This window comes from Bombyx mandarina, chromosome 10 (genome assembly GCF_030267445.1).
Source record: "Bombyx mandarina strain Sakado chromosome 10, ASM3026744v2".
Classification (NCBI taxonomy): Eukaryota; Metazoa; Arthropoda; class Insecta; order Lepidoptera; family Bombycidae; genus Bombyx; species Bombyx mandarina.
In genome coordinates, this window is record NC_143217.1 from 14,803,841 (window position 1) to 14,820,280 (window position 16,440).

At 37.1% G+C, this 16,440-nt stretch overlaps 2 protein-coding genes across 2 annotated transcripts; one reads left to right on the forward strand and one right to left on the reverse strand.

The window, feature by feature from the left end:
* The first annotated feature begins 887 nt into the window (after positions 1-887).
* Positions 888-14,054, forward strand: GTPBP1 (GTP-binding protein 1). Its single transcript, XM_028182325.2, has 12 exons — positions 888-1,455; positions 2,602-2,713; positions 4,912-5,086; positions 5,676-5,854; positions 6,459-6,622; positions 6,933-7,171; positions 8,563-8,707; positions 10,309-10,491; positions 10,993-11,128; positions 11,490-11,623; positions 12,112-12,249; positions 12,693-14,054. Exons 1-12 carry the CDS (start codon positions 1,357-1,359, stop codon positions 12,843-12,845), a joined length of 1,857 nt encoding a protein of 618 aa, XP_028038126.2. The 5' UTR covers positions 888-1,356; the 3' UTR covers positions 12,846-14,054.
* Positions 14,047-15,206, reverse strand: MED9 (mediator complex subunit 9). The gene is made up of 3 exons (XM_028182326.2): positions 14,929-15,206; positions 14,740-14,845; positions 14,047-14,549 (listed from the first exon to the last, which is right to left on the reverse strand). Exons 1-3 carry the CDS (start codon positions 15,030-15,032, stop codon positions 14,409-14,411), a joined length of 351 nt encoding a protein of 116 aa, XP_028038127.2. The 5' UTR covers positions 15,033-15,206; the 3' UTR covers positions 14,047-14,408.
* Positions 15,207-16,440: the final 1,234 nt, after the last annotated feature.

The following is a 16,440-nucleotide window of genomic DNA, read 5'->3' on the forward strand; positions in this document are numbered from 1 at the left end:
TCAGTTTGAAGGGTGGGGCAGCCGTAGTAATTATACAGAGACCTTAGGTTTCAAGGTTCGTGGCGCATTTACGTTTAGTTGTCTATGGGTTCCAGTAACCACTTAATACCAGGTGGGCTGTGAGCTCCACCACCAATCAAAGCAAAAAAAAAAGTGTAGGTGAGCTCTCGTCGCTTAAACCGGAAGGGTTACTAACACTGACCCTAGCAAGAGCAGTGCTTCGCAGAATCTACCACCGGATCGAAAACGCGACTCACTGAAAAGATCCGGCGAAAACTCATTGGGCTCTGTTTATGGGTTAATTTACTCGTCGAGGCCTTCGTCGCAAGCAACGGGTACGGCGAGAACGGTGACCGGTGCTTGAGGTACTAAAAGCACCAATTCTCTTTAGGAAACCTTGAACAATTCTATGTGCCAAAAAGTACCATTTTAGTTCATTTTTAGTTCTATTCGTTCATTTAAACAGGCAAAAAGAAAGAATTCCTTACGATGAAGGTTTTACTTTCATAATACCTTTGGTATTAGTAATAATACCTTTCGTAATACTAATTTACTTGTGAAGAATCAGTAGACCGTAAAAATAATTTTTATTTCACATGCTAACGAGAAGTACGAAATGCTGAAGACAAGTTCATAAAAAAAATTTGACTCTTTGGTGCAGAGTAAAATTCAATGAAAACTCTTGCTAAGTTTCCACTTCTTTTTGGACCAAAGTAAGCGGTCCATTTATTTTTTTAGTGACTAAAGCGTAAAAGAAACTTATTATATCGAAATTAATATTATCAAGTAGGAAAGTTTATAAAAGTGTTTGAACTGTTAGTATACTCAGAATTTTCTAGGGGAATTTTAGGTATCAACTAGATAGGTTGGGCAAAAATTAAAAAGCTATGGCCGCAAAGAATTTAAAAATTATTAAAATCGAGTGAGTTGTCAAAAAGTTGGCATTTATCCCATCTGTTAGATTGGTTTTAATTTTGCTAATTCCCAAAATACTTACAAGTACTGAAAGGAAAAAATGCCAGAATATAATTTTTTTCATTGAAATGACGAATTAAAACCTTAAACAACATTAGTTTAGTCAGAAAAAATATAAAATCATATCAATGTGAGTGTTGACACTGAGAAACTACAAAATTGTGTTTGTAACCGAAAGATAAATTACCTTTCGTTTATTAGGCCTTGTCAAAAATTCTATAGCCAACAACATTGTCATTCGGATTATTATTAAAATAGAAGATAGCTTACATTACGGAAGGTCGTTCTTTGTTTCCCCTTATGCCGACGTATGACATAATGCAGTGAATAGCAGTGAAGTTCAAGGGTTCTGACTGAGTTTAAGTAATTTGGAAAGTAAAAATGGACAGCGTACCAGAATCTCCGATTAAGGCGAGTCCCTTAACTGAGGATGAAGCCTTCGTAGAAAGCGAAACAGATTATTCCAGTATTAGAGGGAAGGTGAGTGATTTGTTTATAAACATACTATTCCCGCCCTAAATAAACTTTAATATGCTATGCATATTAAAATGAAAGATTCTTCCTGATTCTGCTTCTGATAATAAATAAGAGAAAAAAGATTTTTTTTTTAATCCTTTTTAAGAAATTTCAGTGGGCAGTAGGATGTTTCATCATATTCATAAAATGTAATGCAATTCAATGTGTGAAATAGCAATAACCATTGGTTATGATGCAACATGATGAAAAAGAGATAAACATTAATTTGCCTTTATATTGAAATCAACATGAAATTAATAAAATCAAAAAGGAGAGTTTTATAACACACAAATCACCATTATTAATATTAATATACTTAATAATTTACTTAATAATAATATTATTAAGTTTTTTTTAATTTATGTTTTTTTCTTCATTAAAATAATATAGGCATTTCACAATTATTAAAAGGTTTTTGAACTTACTTTTTAACTATATTAAACTATAAACTGTATATTTTTAGCATATTAACTGACTATATTATGTTATATACTTAATATAAAAGTAAATGTCTGTTATATCTTCATGCCTAAACTGTTGAATCCGTTGATGAAATTAAGCATCAAAAAGCTTTGAATCCTGGAAAAGAATATAATAGGCTACCTTTAATACTGCTGCAGACCACGGGAGGCCCATGTAATAAAATAAAAGGTCCACACAATATAAAGTATAATGTGTAACAAAACACTAGTATAAAATACATTAATGAATTAATATCACTATTTGTTGGATAATAAGTTATGTACAGGAAATAAAAATACAAAATTTAATTACTCATAGTAAACAGTTACTAAACAGTTTTGAGGTCATCATAGCTTAAAAGATAATATGCCCGGTATATTTGTATCAAGTGTTTCAATTGTACCATTGTTTGAATCCCGCATGCAGGTAGAAATCTTTCTAACAAAATGTGTACTTAAAATGTTCATGAATGACTTCCAAGCTGAAGGAATAACATTGTGTAATAAAAATCAAACTGCAGTAGTTCTGGTGGTAGAACGTCTCATGAGTCTGCACACTGCTTATTTCTGCCGTGAAGCAGTTATCCATATTGTTTTGGCATGATGGATAACTGCTTCATGAACATTCATGTGGTAATATTTTATTTAGATGGTGATGGTGAGTCCAAATGCTGATGAGTATGAGTTACTCCGTAAACAGCTATTGGAAAGGCTTGAAGCTGGAAATGGCGAGATCATTTACGATATTGGACATGGAGAAGGTAATTATAATAACTTCATAGGTTTTATTGATCTAATTTACTAGTGTTTCATAATGCAACCTTAAAAATGATAAAATTATAAGCTAATATCTAACATTTTCATTTTCTAATATTTCATTTTAATAGAAAATTTGCTCTAAAACTTTGGCAAGTGTAAGGATACTTTGGAAATCTCTAAGGCACTAAAGTACTAAATATTATTGTTATTAAATTACAAAACTAAACTAAAGTACAAAACTAAAGTATATACTATAAAGTAAAGTTTTATATAAAAATGCTAAATGAAAAAAAAACTAAAATTAAAATTTACAATTAGTTCTGGGATTTGATATCAATATCTGGATGTACTATCAAAATGTATATCACAATCAATGAAGGGATTAAGGCAGCTTGATATTTTGAATTGGTTAAGTTTTTCAAGCAGTCTTTAGTATCACAATAATTTCAAACCTAAATGGCAGAGGCCAGTTAGATATAGCTTTACTTAGAAAAGTTGTAAGGTGTCATCAACAAAGTGAAGTAGTAGGTGACACTTAGTCAAAAACTTGTGTTCTATAAAGGTGAGGTTGAGCCTCATACATACTTCTATTTGAGTCGATAGAGAAGATATCTCTGATGGATAGGAATTGGCTATTTTGTTCTGCCCTTTTCACATTCAATGTCAATGAGCGACGGCAACAACATATCCAATCACAAGATCAAAGTGTAAAAAAATAAATAAAGAGTTTTACAAATAGTACTTTCTTTCATAGAAAGTTTGATTTTTCAATGTTAAATCAACTAGATTACACTTATCAATTGTTATGACCAATTATGTTATCCAAATAAGTTTATCTTATCGGTTCAATGCTGTTGAAAACAATGAATATTTGTGTTTGAATTGACTTTGACTTTCAAATTACTCAAAGAATACAATTTTAGATTTTTTTTTTTTTCATTGCTTACGTTGGTGGACTAGCTCACAGCCGACCTGGTGTTAAGTGGTTACTGGAGCCCATAGACATGTACAACGTAAATGCTCCACCCACCTTGAGATATAAGTTCTAAGGTCTCAGTATAGTTAGAACGGCTGCCCCACTCGTCAAACCGAAACGCATTACTGCTTCACGGCAGAAATAACGAGGGCGGTGGTACCTACACGTGCGGACTCATAAGAGTCCTATCACCAGTAATTACGCAAATAATAATTTTGCGGGTTTAATTTTTATTACACGATGTTATTCCTCCACCGTGTAAGTCAATCGTGAACATTTGTTAAGTACGTATTTCATTAGAAAAATTGATATCCGCCTGCGGGATTAGAAAATCGTTGTATCGCTCAATACTGATGAATATTCTACATAACCAGAAAGTTTTTTTTTTCACTGTCCGAGAAGAACAGATATTCAAAGTGTAGACTTGCAGGAGTTTCCCCTTTTATATTTGTTGTTTAGAAAGAATGAAATACAATGCATTTTACTGAAGTTATAGGTGCTATACTGTGCTAGGGACTGTATTTGGTGGTGTTTGGATCTTTAAAATATGTAGTAGTGTTATTGTAGTCATATTATGCCAGGGGTTGGAGGAGGGCGTCAAGTCTCACATGCCCCACGCGACCCCTAGGCGCGGGGACCTCGTAGAAGGTTCGGCTTCAGTTCCGAAAAAATAAAATAAAAAAAATGTGAGCCATCACGGGACGCCTGGCAGATGTGACATCGACATTATTTTGTAAAAGTAATATGCAGAAAAGAACAGATTGTGATAGGAACTAAATATGTCATAATGATAAAATAAATTATTACGAAAAAAGAATTTGTTTTCAAGTAAAACATAGGTTATGTGTACTGTAGTAAACAACACTGTATACACTACGGAGTATACACTATAGGTATCCGAGCTCAGTGTAGCGAGAGAGATGGCTTAACGCCGGATCGAGTGGGAGAGAATCGCACAGTCGATTGCGCATAGCGACGCGTCGCCACGGCATGCGTCGCCACGCCAGAAATCGGTTTTATGTGCGGCTATAGATGTTTCACATCAAAAATATTACACAATTTTACAAAAAAGAGATCCTGTAAGACCTCATTGCAATCTGAATTTCTAAAATAAACTGATGATGGTAAAATAGTAACCGCAGATCAAAGTCACATGCACTTCTTAAAAAAATTGGATCAAACATCGTTTAAGATCCCCTGTTCTAAACTCTATATATGTTGCAGATGGTCGGGGTTTAACAGAGGATGAATACAATGCGTCCCTAGCAACGCTTCATTCATTGGTGGCAAGTGAGAGAGTGTCATGTGTTGAGCTGAGGAGGTGGGAGTGTGGAAGTGGGCTCACCGGCCAATACCTGCTTAGGACGGAGCTTGACAATAATGACTTTATGGAGATTAGGTTTGTTTTAACCATGATTATGTAAGTCTATGTGTAACATACATTATTTTTTTCGATACAACCCTTTTTGTTTTCCTACCTATGTTGATAGCCTTGAGAGGCTATTTCAGCGTAACCCTAACTAGTAGGTAGCTCACGGAGCTCAAACCTGACGACATTGATAACACGAATCCTAGGCAGAAGCCGTGCTTCGCAGAATCTACTACCGGATCGGAAACGCGACCCACTGAGAAGATCCGGCGAGAAACTCAGTGGGCTGTGTCTGTGTGTTAATTTACTCGTCGAGCCCTTCGTCGCAAGCGACAGGTTCGACGAGAACGGTGACCGGTGCTTGAGGTACCTAAAAGCACCGTTAGTGGATCAGGAGGATCCGAAATGGCGTGTGACGCAACCCATAAACCCACATCAGTATAATATATTTATCCTATTGTTGGAAACTTGAGATATGCTAACTACAATTCCAAGAACAATCGAAGTCACCCCTTGTGTAATAAATAGTATGCACTCTGTGGAAGATCTTCTCTCTGATGAAACAACAAAAATTTGGCTTAGAGCTAAAGTCGGCTCATAATTTTTTTTCCCCCTCCAGAGTGGCGGTGGTGGGGAACGTGGACGCTGGCAAGTCCACGCTGCTCGGGGTCCTCACGCACGGAGAACTGGACAACGGTCGAGGGTATGCACGGCAGAGGCTGTTCCGCCACAAACACGAGATGGAGAGCGGGAGGACCAGCTCCGTGGGGAACGACATATTGGGCTTTGACAATATGGGTAATGCATTAGATTCTGTCATTAATTCGACTTGTACAAACATCTTGGAGAGTTTTATGCTTACATTACTCTTAGTGTTTTACGGCCGTCTGGTATAGTGGTAAGTGACATGGTCACTACACAAGGGGATCGCGGGTTCGAATCCCGCCAAGGGAAGATATTTGTATGATAGATATAAAATGTCTTTTCCAGGGTTATGGATGTTTATTAAATATATGTATGTGTATAATAAAAAAATTACATTTATTTCTGTTATCTGGTACCTGTAATACAAGTTCTTTACGAACTTAGCACGGGACCAATTAACGAGGCGTGATTGTTTTAAAAAAAAAAAAATTTGGGTGAATGATGTGTGATGTAAGATGAATGTATTGAAACTCTGTTGATGTGCCCTTTTAAGCAGCATGAGGTTTCTTACACAGTGCGTCACAATGATTGGTCTTACTGACCTTTTCAACTGGTTGCCTCACGGATATAACGTTGAGTGTTTTCTGTAATAATAATAATAATAAGTAATACATTAAATGGAGTCACTTTAAGGAACACAAATTTAAAAAGTGCTTTCAAAAAGTTCTGTTCTTAGTCAATATTTTTTCCCGTCCAGGTAATGTTGTGAATAAGCCAGATCACGGCACTCTTGACTGGGTGAAGATCTGCGAGAAGTCTTCCAAAGTGATAACGTTTATCGACCTAGCTGGACATGAGAGGTACCTCAAAACAACGGTCTTCGGGATGACAGGACACGCTCCCGACTTTGGGATGCTCATGGTTAGTGTTGTAATGCTAAAGATTTCTTTTTTATTCCTTGGATGGGTGAACGAGCAAATAGTCAACCAAGTATTAAGCGGTTACCGGAGCCCATAGCCATCTATAACGTAAATGCCGCCACCCACCCTGAGATATGAGTTCTAAGATCTCAGTATAGTTACAACGGCTGCCCCACCCTTCAAACTGAAACGCATTACTGCTTCACGGCAGAAATAGGTAGGGTGGTGGTACCTACCCGTGCGGACTCACAAGTGGTTCTACCACCAGTAAAATATATCTAAAGCAAATATTGATAATGTTATTGTTTCAGATCGGAGCCAACGCGGGTATAGTAGGAATGACCAAGGAACACCTCGGGCTCGCCCTTGCCTTGTCAGTGCCAGTATTCGTGGTCGTCACCAAGATTGACATGTGTCCGCCTAACGTTCTGCAAGACAACCTGAAGCTGCTCATCAGGATCCTTAAGTCTTCGGGGTGCAGGAAGGTTCCGGTGATGGTGAAGTCGAAGGACGATGTCATTGTCAGCGCCACCAACTTCGTTTCACAAAGGTAGGTAAATGTAACTTGTGTGTGCAGGTGCTCTGTGTGGGGCCCTCGGGTGTACTTATATAGAATGTGAAATACTTAGAAGTTAACAGGATATAATTTGTAGATAAGCTTAGAGGAACGGACAAAAAAAAATATCTCAACTATAATGTGTACTGGCAACAAATATTAGTAAATAGTATTGTTACGCGCTAGGGTTCGGGATAAATAAAAAATCTACCGAATCACAAGTTAACACTATATTCAACACTTAGAACGCTTAAAACACTCAATAAACACTTTAAAAAATAACATGTGTGCAATTCACACGTGTTAGAAGTGAAACCTTCAAAAATTAAAATACAATTATCCTATATGTCATAAGTATATTATTAGTAAAATTTTGTCATTAGTAAATAATTGTAAATCACCTTTTATAGTATGAGGTAGCGCCCTCTGTGAATTGATATTTTCACGTATATCCTAAATTAAAATTCACTACAAGAGGTTTCATACACACGTTAGTATTAAAATATCTCACAGATGGCGCTGTATTAAAAATAAAATACTTTATATGTATGTTGTAAAGTATGTAGGAACTGAGCATTCTGTCTCACTTTTTCTCTCGATCTTTCTCACTTGCTTGCTCCCTACTCTCACCGCATGGCTAGTTGCTTCATGCTACGTTCGCCCTGTCTTACTCTCTCTCTCAATCGGTCTCGATCGCTTCTCTCTATTTTTCGATACTTCCGTTGCATACCTGCGTGACGTTACATCTGTAAAAATTTTACCCTCATGCGCCTAAAGAAGTTTCACTTCAAAAATCTCAATTCGCTTGTTCCGCTTCGCTTCAAGTAATCCGTTCGTTGTTTAGCTTCAAGTAGTTCCGATTACTGACTGACTGCGTGCCATCCCTACAACGCTTTTATAGCCGATACCTCATGCCTAGAATTATCGAGAATATTCCAGACATCTCTAGTAGTAGTTTCCGCTATCGGACAATAGATGGCGTTATACTTCTCGAGCGTTCTAGGTCCTTCGATATTCGTACGACTATTCGGCGACAGAAGGCGTTACTCTTACCGGCGTAACAGTATTTAAAACGTTTTGCAATGATTCAATTTAATTGCACAGTAATATTGAAGACACGATCTCGCTTCTTTGTGATCAGATAGTTGTAAGAGAAACAAATATCAGACACTAGTGATTTCAGAATTGACAACAACAACTGTACTGAGTATCATTACAACCGGGTGAATGGTTTAAGAATGGATAAAGAACAATCATTCAATTTAGAAATATAGTTCGAAAAGAGAATTGTAATAATACTTCAATACTTTAATTGGTTGAACATCCCATAAAATATGGGTAATATTTTTATATCTGGAAACATTGACTAGTACTTTCCCTTGCAGGCTGTGCCCAATATTCCAAGTTTCGAACGTGAGTGGAGAGAACCTCGAACTATTGACGATGTTCCTGAACCTATTGAAGACGAGGATGCCCTCGCACGAAGACAAGCCAGCCGAATTCCAGATAGACGACACATACTCCGTGCCGGTCAGTATTCAACCTTAACGCGTTGCAATAGAGTCGCTGTGACACAACGTTGTCATTACATACTTACAAAATAAATATTCAGTTAATTTTAATCTTATGGAATAGGTGAGCGTTAAAACAACGTTTTGTTATCCCTATTGTACGTTTTTGTATTCGGCGGTGACGTCACACGGGTGACATTTCACTATCTTAAAATTAGTTCCAACTAGTGACCCGCCCTCGCTTCGCTTCGGAAACATTAAAACACAAATGAAACCAAAAAAATAAATAAAAAAAAAATAAAAAAAAGTAGCCTATGTTCATCAGGGACAATGTCGGCTTCTAATGGAAAAAGAATTTTTCAAATCGGTCCAGTAGTTTCGGAGCCTATTCGAAACAAACAAACAAATCTTTCCTCTTTATAATATTAGTATAGATAATAAACAACCTTACTTATTATATTGTTTATAACTGCCACGTAAGTGGATTTTCATAGCGATTATAGTGACGTCATTCATTCGTGGAAACTTGTTTGATATATGGACATTGATTTAAAAAAAAAACAATTTTTTAATAGTAATTTAAACACAAATATGATTTTTTTATTTAAAATGTTTAAAAATCTCCACACACGACTATGTCCTGGTGCGGCAGTCAAAACCGCATGCTTTCGCTCGATGTGGAAGTCGACTATGTTCGCATTTGTATCGATAATGGTACCTATATACCTACAAAAAGCGACTTTTGTAAGGCCTATCAGGTCTCGTACGCACTGTAAAGAATCTTTCTTCGAAAATAACTCTGAACGGCTGGTAGTCCTTTAAAAGTCTACCTGCAGTCAACGTGTTAAACAATTTGAAATGTATTCACGTATTAACCCATTCACTACCATACATGGTAGTGAATGGGTACATGACCTACAGGTCACCCTACGCGGCGCACTGAAGTAATTATGTCGATTTCTGTTACTAAAGCGCCTGGATTGCCTAACTTCGCCTTCTTTTGTTTGTTAATGTATGTTTTAGTCTTTTAGGTCTGTCAGAATCGTTCGGATTCGTCTTTCCCGGAGTATAGTAGATATTCCGGCGCCTTAGTAATGTTACGCGCTGGGGTTCGGGATAAATAAAAATTCACCAAAGTACAACTTAAAAACTGTATTCAAAACTTAAAACACTTAAGTACTTCACAAACACTTTAAAACACTCAACAAACACTTTAAAATTCTCAATTCGTTTGTTCCGCTTCGATTCAGGTGATCCGTTCGCTGTTTCGCTTCGAGTAGTTCCGATTACTGACTGACTGCGTGCCATCCCTACAACGCTTTTATATTCGATACCTCATCCCTAGAATTATCAAGAATGTTCCACACAACTCCAGTCGTAGTTTCCGCTATCTGTCAATAGATGGCGTTGTAATTCTCGAGCATTCTGGAGCCTTCGATAATCGTTTCGACTATTCGGCGATAGATGGCGTTACTCTTACCGGCGTAACAGTAAGAAGAACAAAGATAGATATCGACATAGTTAGTTGAGTGCGCCGCGTAGGGCACCGGTGACCTACACGGCAGTCAGCGTGTTAAGGTCGTAGTGAGTGTGTGTGGTGTGCGGGTGTGTGGTGCGCAGGGCGTGGGCACGGTGGTGTCGGGCACGGCGCTGGCGGGCGTGGTGCGCGCGGGCGACACGCTGGCGCTGGGCCCGGACGCGCTGGGCCGCTTCCACCCCGTCGCCGTCAAGTCCATCCACCGCAAGCGCATGCCGGTGCACGAGGTGCGCGGCGGACAGACGGCCAGCTTTGCGCTCAAGAAGGTACGTCACAGCGACGGTGCACCACTTATGCATTCATGATAACTCTTAACTTAATCTTAACTGGTGGTAGGACCTCTTGTGAGTCCGCACGGGTAAGTACCACCACCCTGCCTATTTCTGCCGTGAAGCAGTAATGCGTTTCTGTTTGAAGGGTGGGGCAACCGTTGTGACTATACTGAGGTCTTAGAACTTATATCTCAAGGTGGGTGGCGAATTTACGTCTATGGGCACCAGTAACCAATTAACACCAGGTGGGCCGTATGCACGTGCCTGCACGGGCAATAGAAAAAATAAAAAAAGATGGATTCCGTAACAATTATACACTCACATCACGCTCGTCCAACCAATAGGACTTCCACAAACTGACAGCTGTTGAAAAAGTCAAGCGCGGCCTAAAATTCAGTATTAGAACTGTACCTATGGGCAACGATAGTCACTTGTCATTAAACAGACCTAAGATGGTCTGCGAAAGCATTATAATTACATATTTATATGTAACAGGTGAAGCGTTCTCAAATCCGCAAGGGCATGGTGATGGTCTCTCCGTCGCTGAACCCTCAAGCGTGCTGGCAGTTCGAGGGGGAGATCCTCGTGCTGCACCACCCGACCACCATCTCCTCGCGTTACCAAGCCATGGGTGTGTTTTATTTTTTTATTCTCTTGTTCTCATTGTTAAAGCGCTTTTCATTTTTGTGACATGTATGAACTCATTTCACCAACTGCTCATTAAAAAAACACTCATTTAATTTTCATTCTTCCATCATACCCGTAGAGTGACAACCCTAATTATTGTATAGCGATATATCCAGAGTGGTGTACGTACTTTTATTTCTTAAATTTACCTTACTAGTGCCAATAACCTCACACAAAAATGACTGAGCAACAAATATGCGTTTCGTAGCTTTTATCATTTAGTTATGGAGCCTAAAAAATTATGAAAATTGTTCATTTAATAATGCTATATTAATATTCTCAAACTCGTGTGTTTCCAATGGCAGTGCACTGCGGCAGTATCAGACAGACAGCGTCCATATTGTCAATGTCCAGGGACTGCCTTCGGACCGGGGACAAAGCTTTAGTCAAGTTCCGCTTCATCAAACATCCGGAGTATCTCAAGAGGGGACAGAGAATGGTATGATGCTTTAGTATTTGATATCATTCTCCATATTGATCGCCTCGTTAGTCCGGTGGCTTAGTAGCCGTGCCTACTGCACTACTGGTAAATTCTCGGTCGCATTTTTACTGGTGGTAGGACCTTTTGTGAGTCCGCACGGGTAGCTACTACCTCCCTGCCTATTTCTGCCATGAAGCAGTAATGCGTTTCGGTTTGAAAGGTGGGGCAGCCGTTGTAACTATACTTGAGACCTTAGAACTTATATCTCAAGGTAGGTGGCGCATTTACGTCGTAGATGTCTATGGGCTCCAATAACCACTTAACACCAAGTGGGCTGTGAGCTCGTCCACCCATCTAAGCAATAAAGAAAGAAAAAACGATGGGTAGAATGATAGCTCTTATCTGTGCAACTTAACAATACAGTCAACAATTCAACTTCTAGCGTCAAAGTTCCTATATAGCGAGTTTTATCAATAATGTCTCCAATATTAACGAAATCTGCCCAGGTGTTCCGTGAGGGTCGTACGAAAGCCGTGGGCAACGTGCTACGTCCGGAGCCGATGTCGCTGAAGCCCGCCCGGCACGACCGCCGGAACCCGCAGCACAACAACCACACAGCCGATGAGAGTGATTCGCAGCACGTGGTCTGTAAAAATAAAAAAAATGTTTTTTTAGTTTTAAAATTTTGGGCTAGCAACACTGCATTTTTTGTGAAAATATGGTATGGTAATTAGCTATTAATAAAATGATATTCCCGAATCACTCGTCCGTACTGCTTAAGTATTCTCAGCTAATTTTTCCACAAAATTTTCTGTATCCTAATAGCTCTTCTGCCATCCCAGGAGGTAAGGCGTGTTGTGTGCCTATGCAGGTTGGTTAATTATTTCATATAAAATAATAATAAAAATATTTAAACTTGCACACAGAAATAAAATTTGGTAGGCACCGGCTTGGCTCTGCCCCTGGCATTGCTGAAGTCCATGGACGACGGTAACCACTCACCATCAGGTGGGCCGTATGCTCGTCTGCCTACAAGGGCAATAAAAAAAATGGAAACTTTAATTTATTTATCATTTCTCGATAACAGCAAGAGAGCGACGTGACTGCAATGGACTCTCCGTTCGAGATCCAAGCGGACAAGCGCGTCCAAGGCGGAGGGGCGGGAGGGGGGCGTCGTGGTCGGAAGAGACACGACAAACCGCCAGAACCCACACAACCGACCGTCGCTGCGGCTAATTAATACACGCTGCAGTTGAGACGACAGTGTTGCTAATCTAGAAGAAAATGATAATTTTTGGGGTTTTTTCTCTCATTTTAAACTTTTTCAATTTTGGTATGAAGGGCGCTTGATGAAAATGCCAATAAAGTTTTTTGTTTAATAAAAATGCTTGACCGTCAAATGTCAGAATTATAGTTCGTTTTTACATAAATACGGTAGGTATAGGTTGAAAATGTTTTCCTTTTACATTTTAAGTAGGATAGGCACAAAAAGTACAACAAATGTACATTGAAAAAAAAAAACAGTTTTTGGTAGATTTAGCTTAATCAAGTCTGTCAACTTTAATAGTTACTAATTTCTGTGAAATAGTGGCTGTAAATTTAACGTATCTGAATTATTTCTTTAAATATTAAAAAAATATATTAATATTTGTCCACAGAGGACAGTTACAATTAGGACTTCTAGAAGTTTGCTAGATACATTATCATCGAAATTATATTATTCAATATATTAATACTGTGCAATCGCCTTTAAGAATGTAATTCAATCGATAAATAACTTTACAAATATTCGGAGAAGAATCTGTATTTAATGTAAAAAAACTATATTTTACTTTTAATACAAAACTATTGCTCTAAAATGACTGGCTGGAAAGTGGCACATACTATTCAAATTAATCTAAAATCTATATTGATCTTTTTATCTAACTTAAAGGTTTTTCTAGTGATTGTTGCATAGTACAATTTAGTAGTTTTACTACCAAGGGTAGAACTCTGTCCTGTCGTTTTCTGGGGACGTAGTGACACTGATTAATCTAGACAGCCTCAAGCCATACCGCTAATCCACCTGTCACAATGGGTCGGCATATTTTCGCAAGTTAAATCACTAATAACCTCGAGGTTCTTATAACACTAATTAAAACTCAAGTATATATTTTTACAGCACTAAGCTTCATCTTTTAGGGTCACTTAAAATATTTGAACACTTAAAAATAAAAATTAAAGTTAATGAGATCAGAGTTTTGAATCATCATTGCCTTAACTCTGAAAACCTTATAATCGCAATAAAATTAGTGAAGCTAGCTGCTTTCTAAAAGTAAATATATTTTCAATATTTTGACATTTACAATGAATACCATTGCAATATTGTGATTTTTTCTTAGGATTAAGTAAAGTTTATATTTTTATTGATTTGTTCAGAGTGAGTGAAATAAAAATAGCTCTAACTATATTACAGTTTTTTATTATCTAATTTAGAAGTTATATTATGTAAAGGACACTACTGATAGTGAATTACAAAGTAACTAAACCATGGTTAGCCAAAAACATCCAAGTAACTATTATTATTTTTTCAATTGTTTTTTTGCATCCTCTACTCCTTCCTTCAAATTTGCACTGAACCTTTTTAAAAACTCTATAAATTTATTAACTTTTTGTGGATCAACATCAGAGAGCTTTTCCTTCCCTCTGTAAAATACTGAGACAGCTAACTGAGCTGCTCTTCGTACAGGGTAGGACTCTGCAATCTTCTGTACAATTCGTTCATTATTGGCTAAGTATTTAAGCAGCGCACGTAGAGGCATCTTCACTTGAATGATGTCTCAAATGAGCACATATTCCGATACTTCTGTAAGAGTTCACGCTTTAATCTCAGCTGAGTGCGAAGCAGTTCAAATTGCTTCAGCTGGTCGTGTTTGTTGAATTCTATACCTGGGAGCCTCCTGATCTGAAATGAGTGATATATTATTGCAGATAATTGTGTACTGGTTGATGATATATTATGGCAGATACTTGTGTATGAGTTCATGATAAATTTGATTCCTCAAAATACAAAAATTATGCTGACTAAGCATCTGATTTTTACATTACAAATGTTAAATACCAAGTATGTTTCCAGTATTTGAAAGTAATCTCACCTGAGCTTTAGCTATTTCTAGCCTCTTTTGTAATTCAAGAACTCTATGACTGCACTCGTGGGACTCGCGTATTTTCGACGCGTTGTCGTGAAAATCTCTCTCCACGCTGTAATAAAAACATTTAAAGCACCAGAAAATACAAAATGAACTTGAGCAAATCTAGTTTGTCTCAAATAATACGCAAAATACCTTCGTATTATATCGTATACAATCGGTAAAAAGTCTACATCTACATCCTCAACAGTCAGGGGACTGTAGTTCGTCTGTTCTGAATGATCTGTGTTGTTTTCCATTGTACAAATTTTAACCACAATTTTTCACTTGCTTATTATGTAACAGATTTTATTATACGTACGTTGTTTATTAATTTATAAATTTATTAGATTAAGGTTATTAAACACATAAACCTAGGTACGTAAAAAAGTAGGTAGATTCTTATTCTTTACCATCACAAAACCGAAAACGACAAAAATAATGATGTGTTATTGTGTTATCTATGGACTTCAATCATAGGGTTTCCTACTTCAGTGACAGCAATGGACTATGGACGAAATCGCGGAGAATAAGTCGAATGTTTGTGTGATCGGTGTTCGACAAGCAAAGGAAATAAAGCTCATACACGAAATTTTTGGAACGAAGTTCCTTACGGCAGGCTTGGAGGAGATAGGGATTTTGCTGCACGTCCGAACTGAAAAAAATGTGATAGTAAAACCGTAAGAAAAAGTCCGTGGAATAAAACCGTTAAATAAGACGTGCGCAGGCGCGACAGTCATATACACAAGCGAGTAGTGTATAATACCTTTCTCTTTTTATGTATATTCTTAGTACGATGGCTATACAGTGTTTAATGTATAGTCTACGTGATGACGATTATTATTATTATTCGTATAAATAGCTGTTTCTTTGTATATTATTATTATATATTTTTTATAAATCATTGTGAATAAAGTAAAGTTGATAACTTTGTAATGTAGTTATTATTATATTTTTATCAATAAAAAATAAAATAATAAAAATGTATACCTGAATAATTATTTTCTTAATACCTCGAATAGAACTTGAAATTAATATTTTTATAATAAGGAACTTCGTTCCTATCCGGTGTCCCACGACGCCACACATCTTTTTTTTACAAATGTCTTTAATGTCTGTTAAAGAAAAGTAAAATAAAATGAAAAAATGTTTGAAATAAAATGAATTTGAATGAAATTATATGACCATCGGTGTTTTATGGGACGAAATAAATTAATCAATCTGAACAATAGTGAGAGTTTACTCGTCACTTAACTTTTTAGAAACGCTTGAAAAACGAGGTTCAACAACTTGGTTCCATTTTCTTAATCTTATCCACTTTCACGAATACGAAACCGTTGTTATTTATTAAACTTGTAGAAACTGGATTAAGAAAATAGCACAACTCAGACAAGTTATCTTCTCCTATTTCTGCCAAGATTTTGGAATCGACTAAGAAAATGGAAATTTTTTAAACTACTTACCTATCATTATATTCTGCATAAATTTTAGGCCCGACTCTACGAAAGTTTTAAAATTCTACTAAGTTTATTCACGATGAAGGTAATTGTTTTTACTCAACTAATTGAGTCGTCTATTATCAAAGGCGGCAATCTGTACATTTGGACAAAAAATTTTTATTGATATGTCAATACAGATTTATTTGAATATAATCGTCTCCTTCAAAGA

Bases quoted from the DNA above. Each gene is read 5' to 3' on its own strand.
- GTPBP1 (XM_028182325.2), top strand. From the start codon at position 1,357: ATGGACAGCGTACCAGAATCTCCGATTAAGGCGAGTCCCTTAACTGAG. The intron at 5,855-6,458 runs GTAATGCATTAG...TTTCCCGTCCAG, and splicing joins ATTGGGCTTTGACAATATGG to GTAATGTTGTGAATAAGCCA. The intron at 11,129-11,489 runs GTGTGTTTTATT...TTCCAATGGCAG, and splicing joins CTCGCGTTACCAAGCCATGG to TGCACTGCGGCAGTATCAGA.
- MED9 (XM_028182326.2), bottom strand. From the start codon at position 15,032: ATGGAAAACAACACAGATCATTCAGAACAGACGAACTACAGTCCCCTG. The intron at 14,846-14,928 runs GTATTTTGCGTA...TTTTTATTACAG, and splicing joins GTATACGATATAATACGAAG to CGTGGAGAGAGATTTTCACG. The intron at 14,550-14,739 runs GTGAGATTACTT...CACTCATTTCAG, and splicing joins TAGAAATAGCTAAAGCTCAG to ATCAGGAGGCTCCCAGGTAT.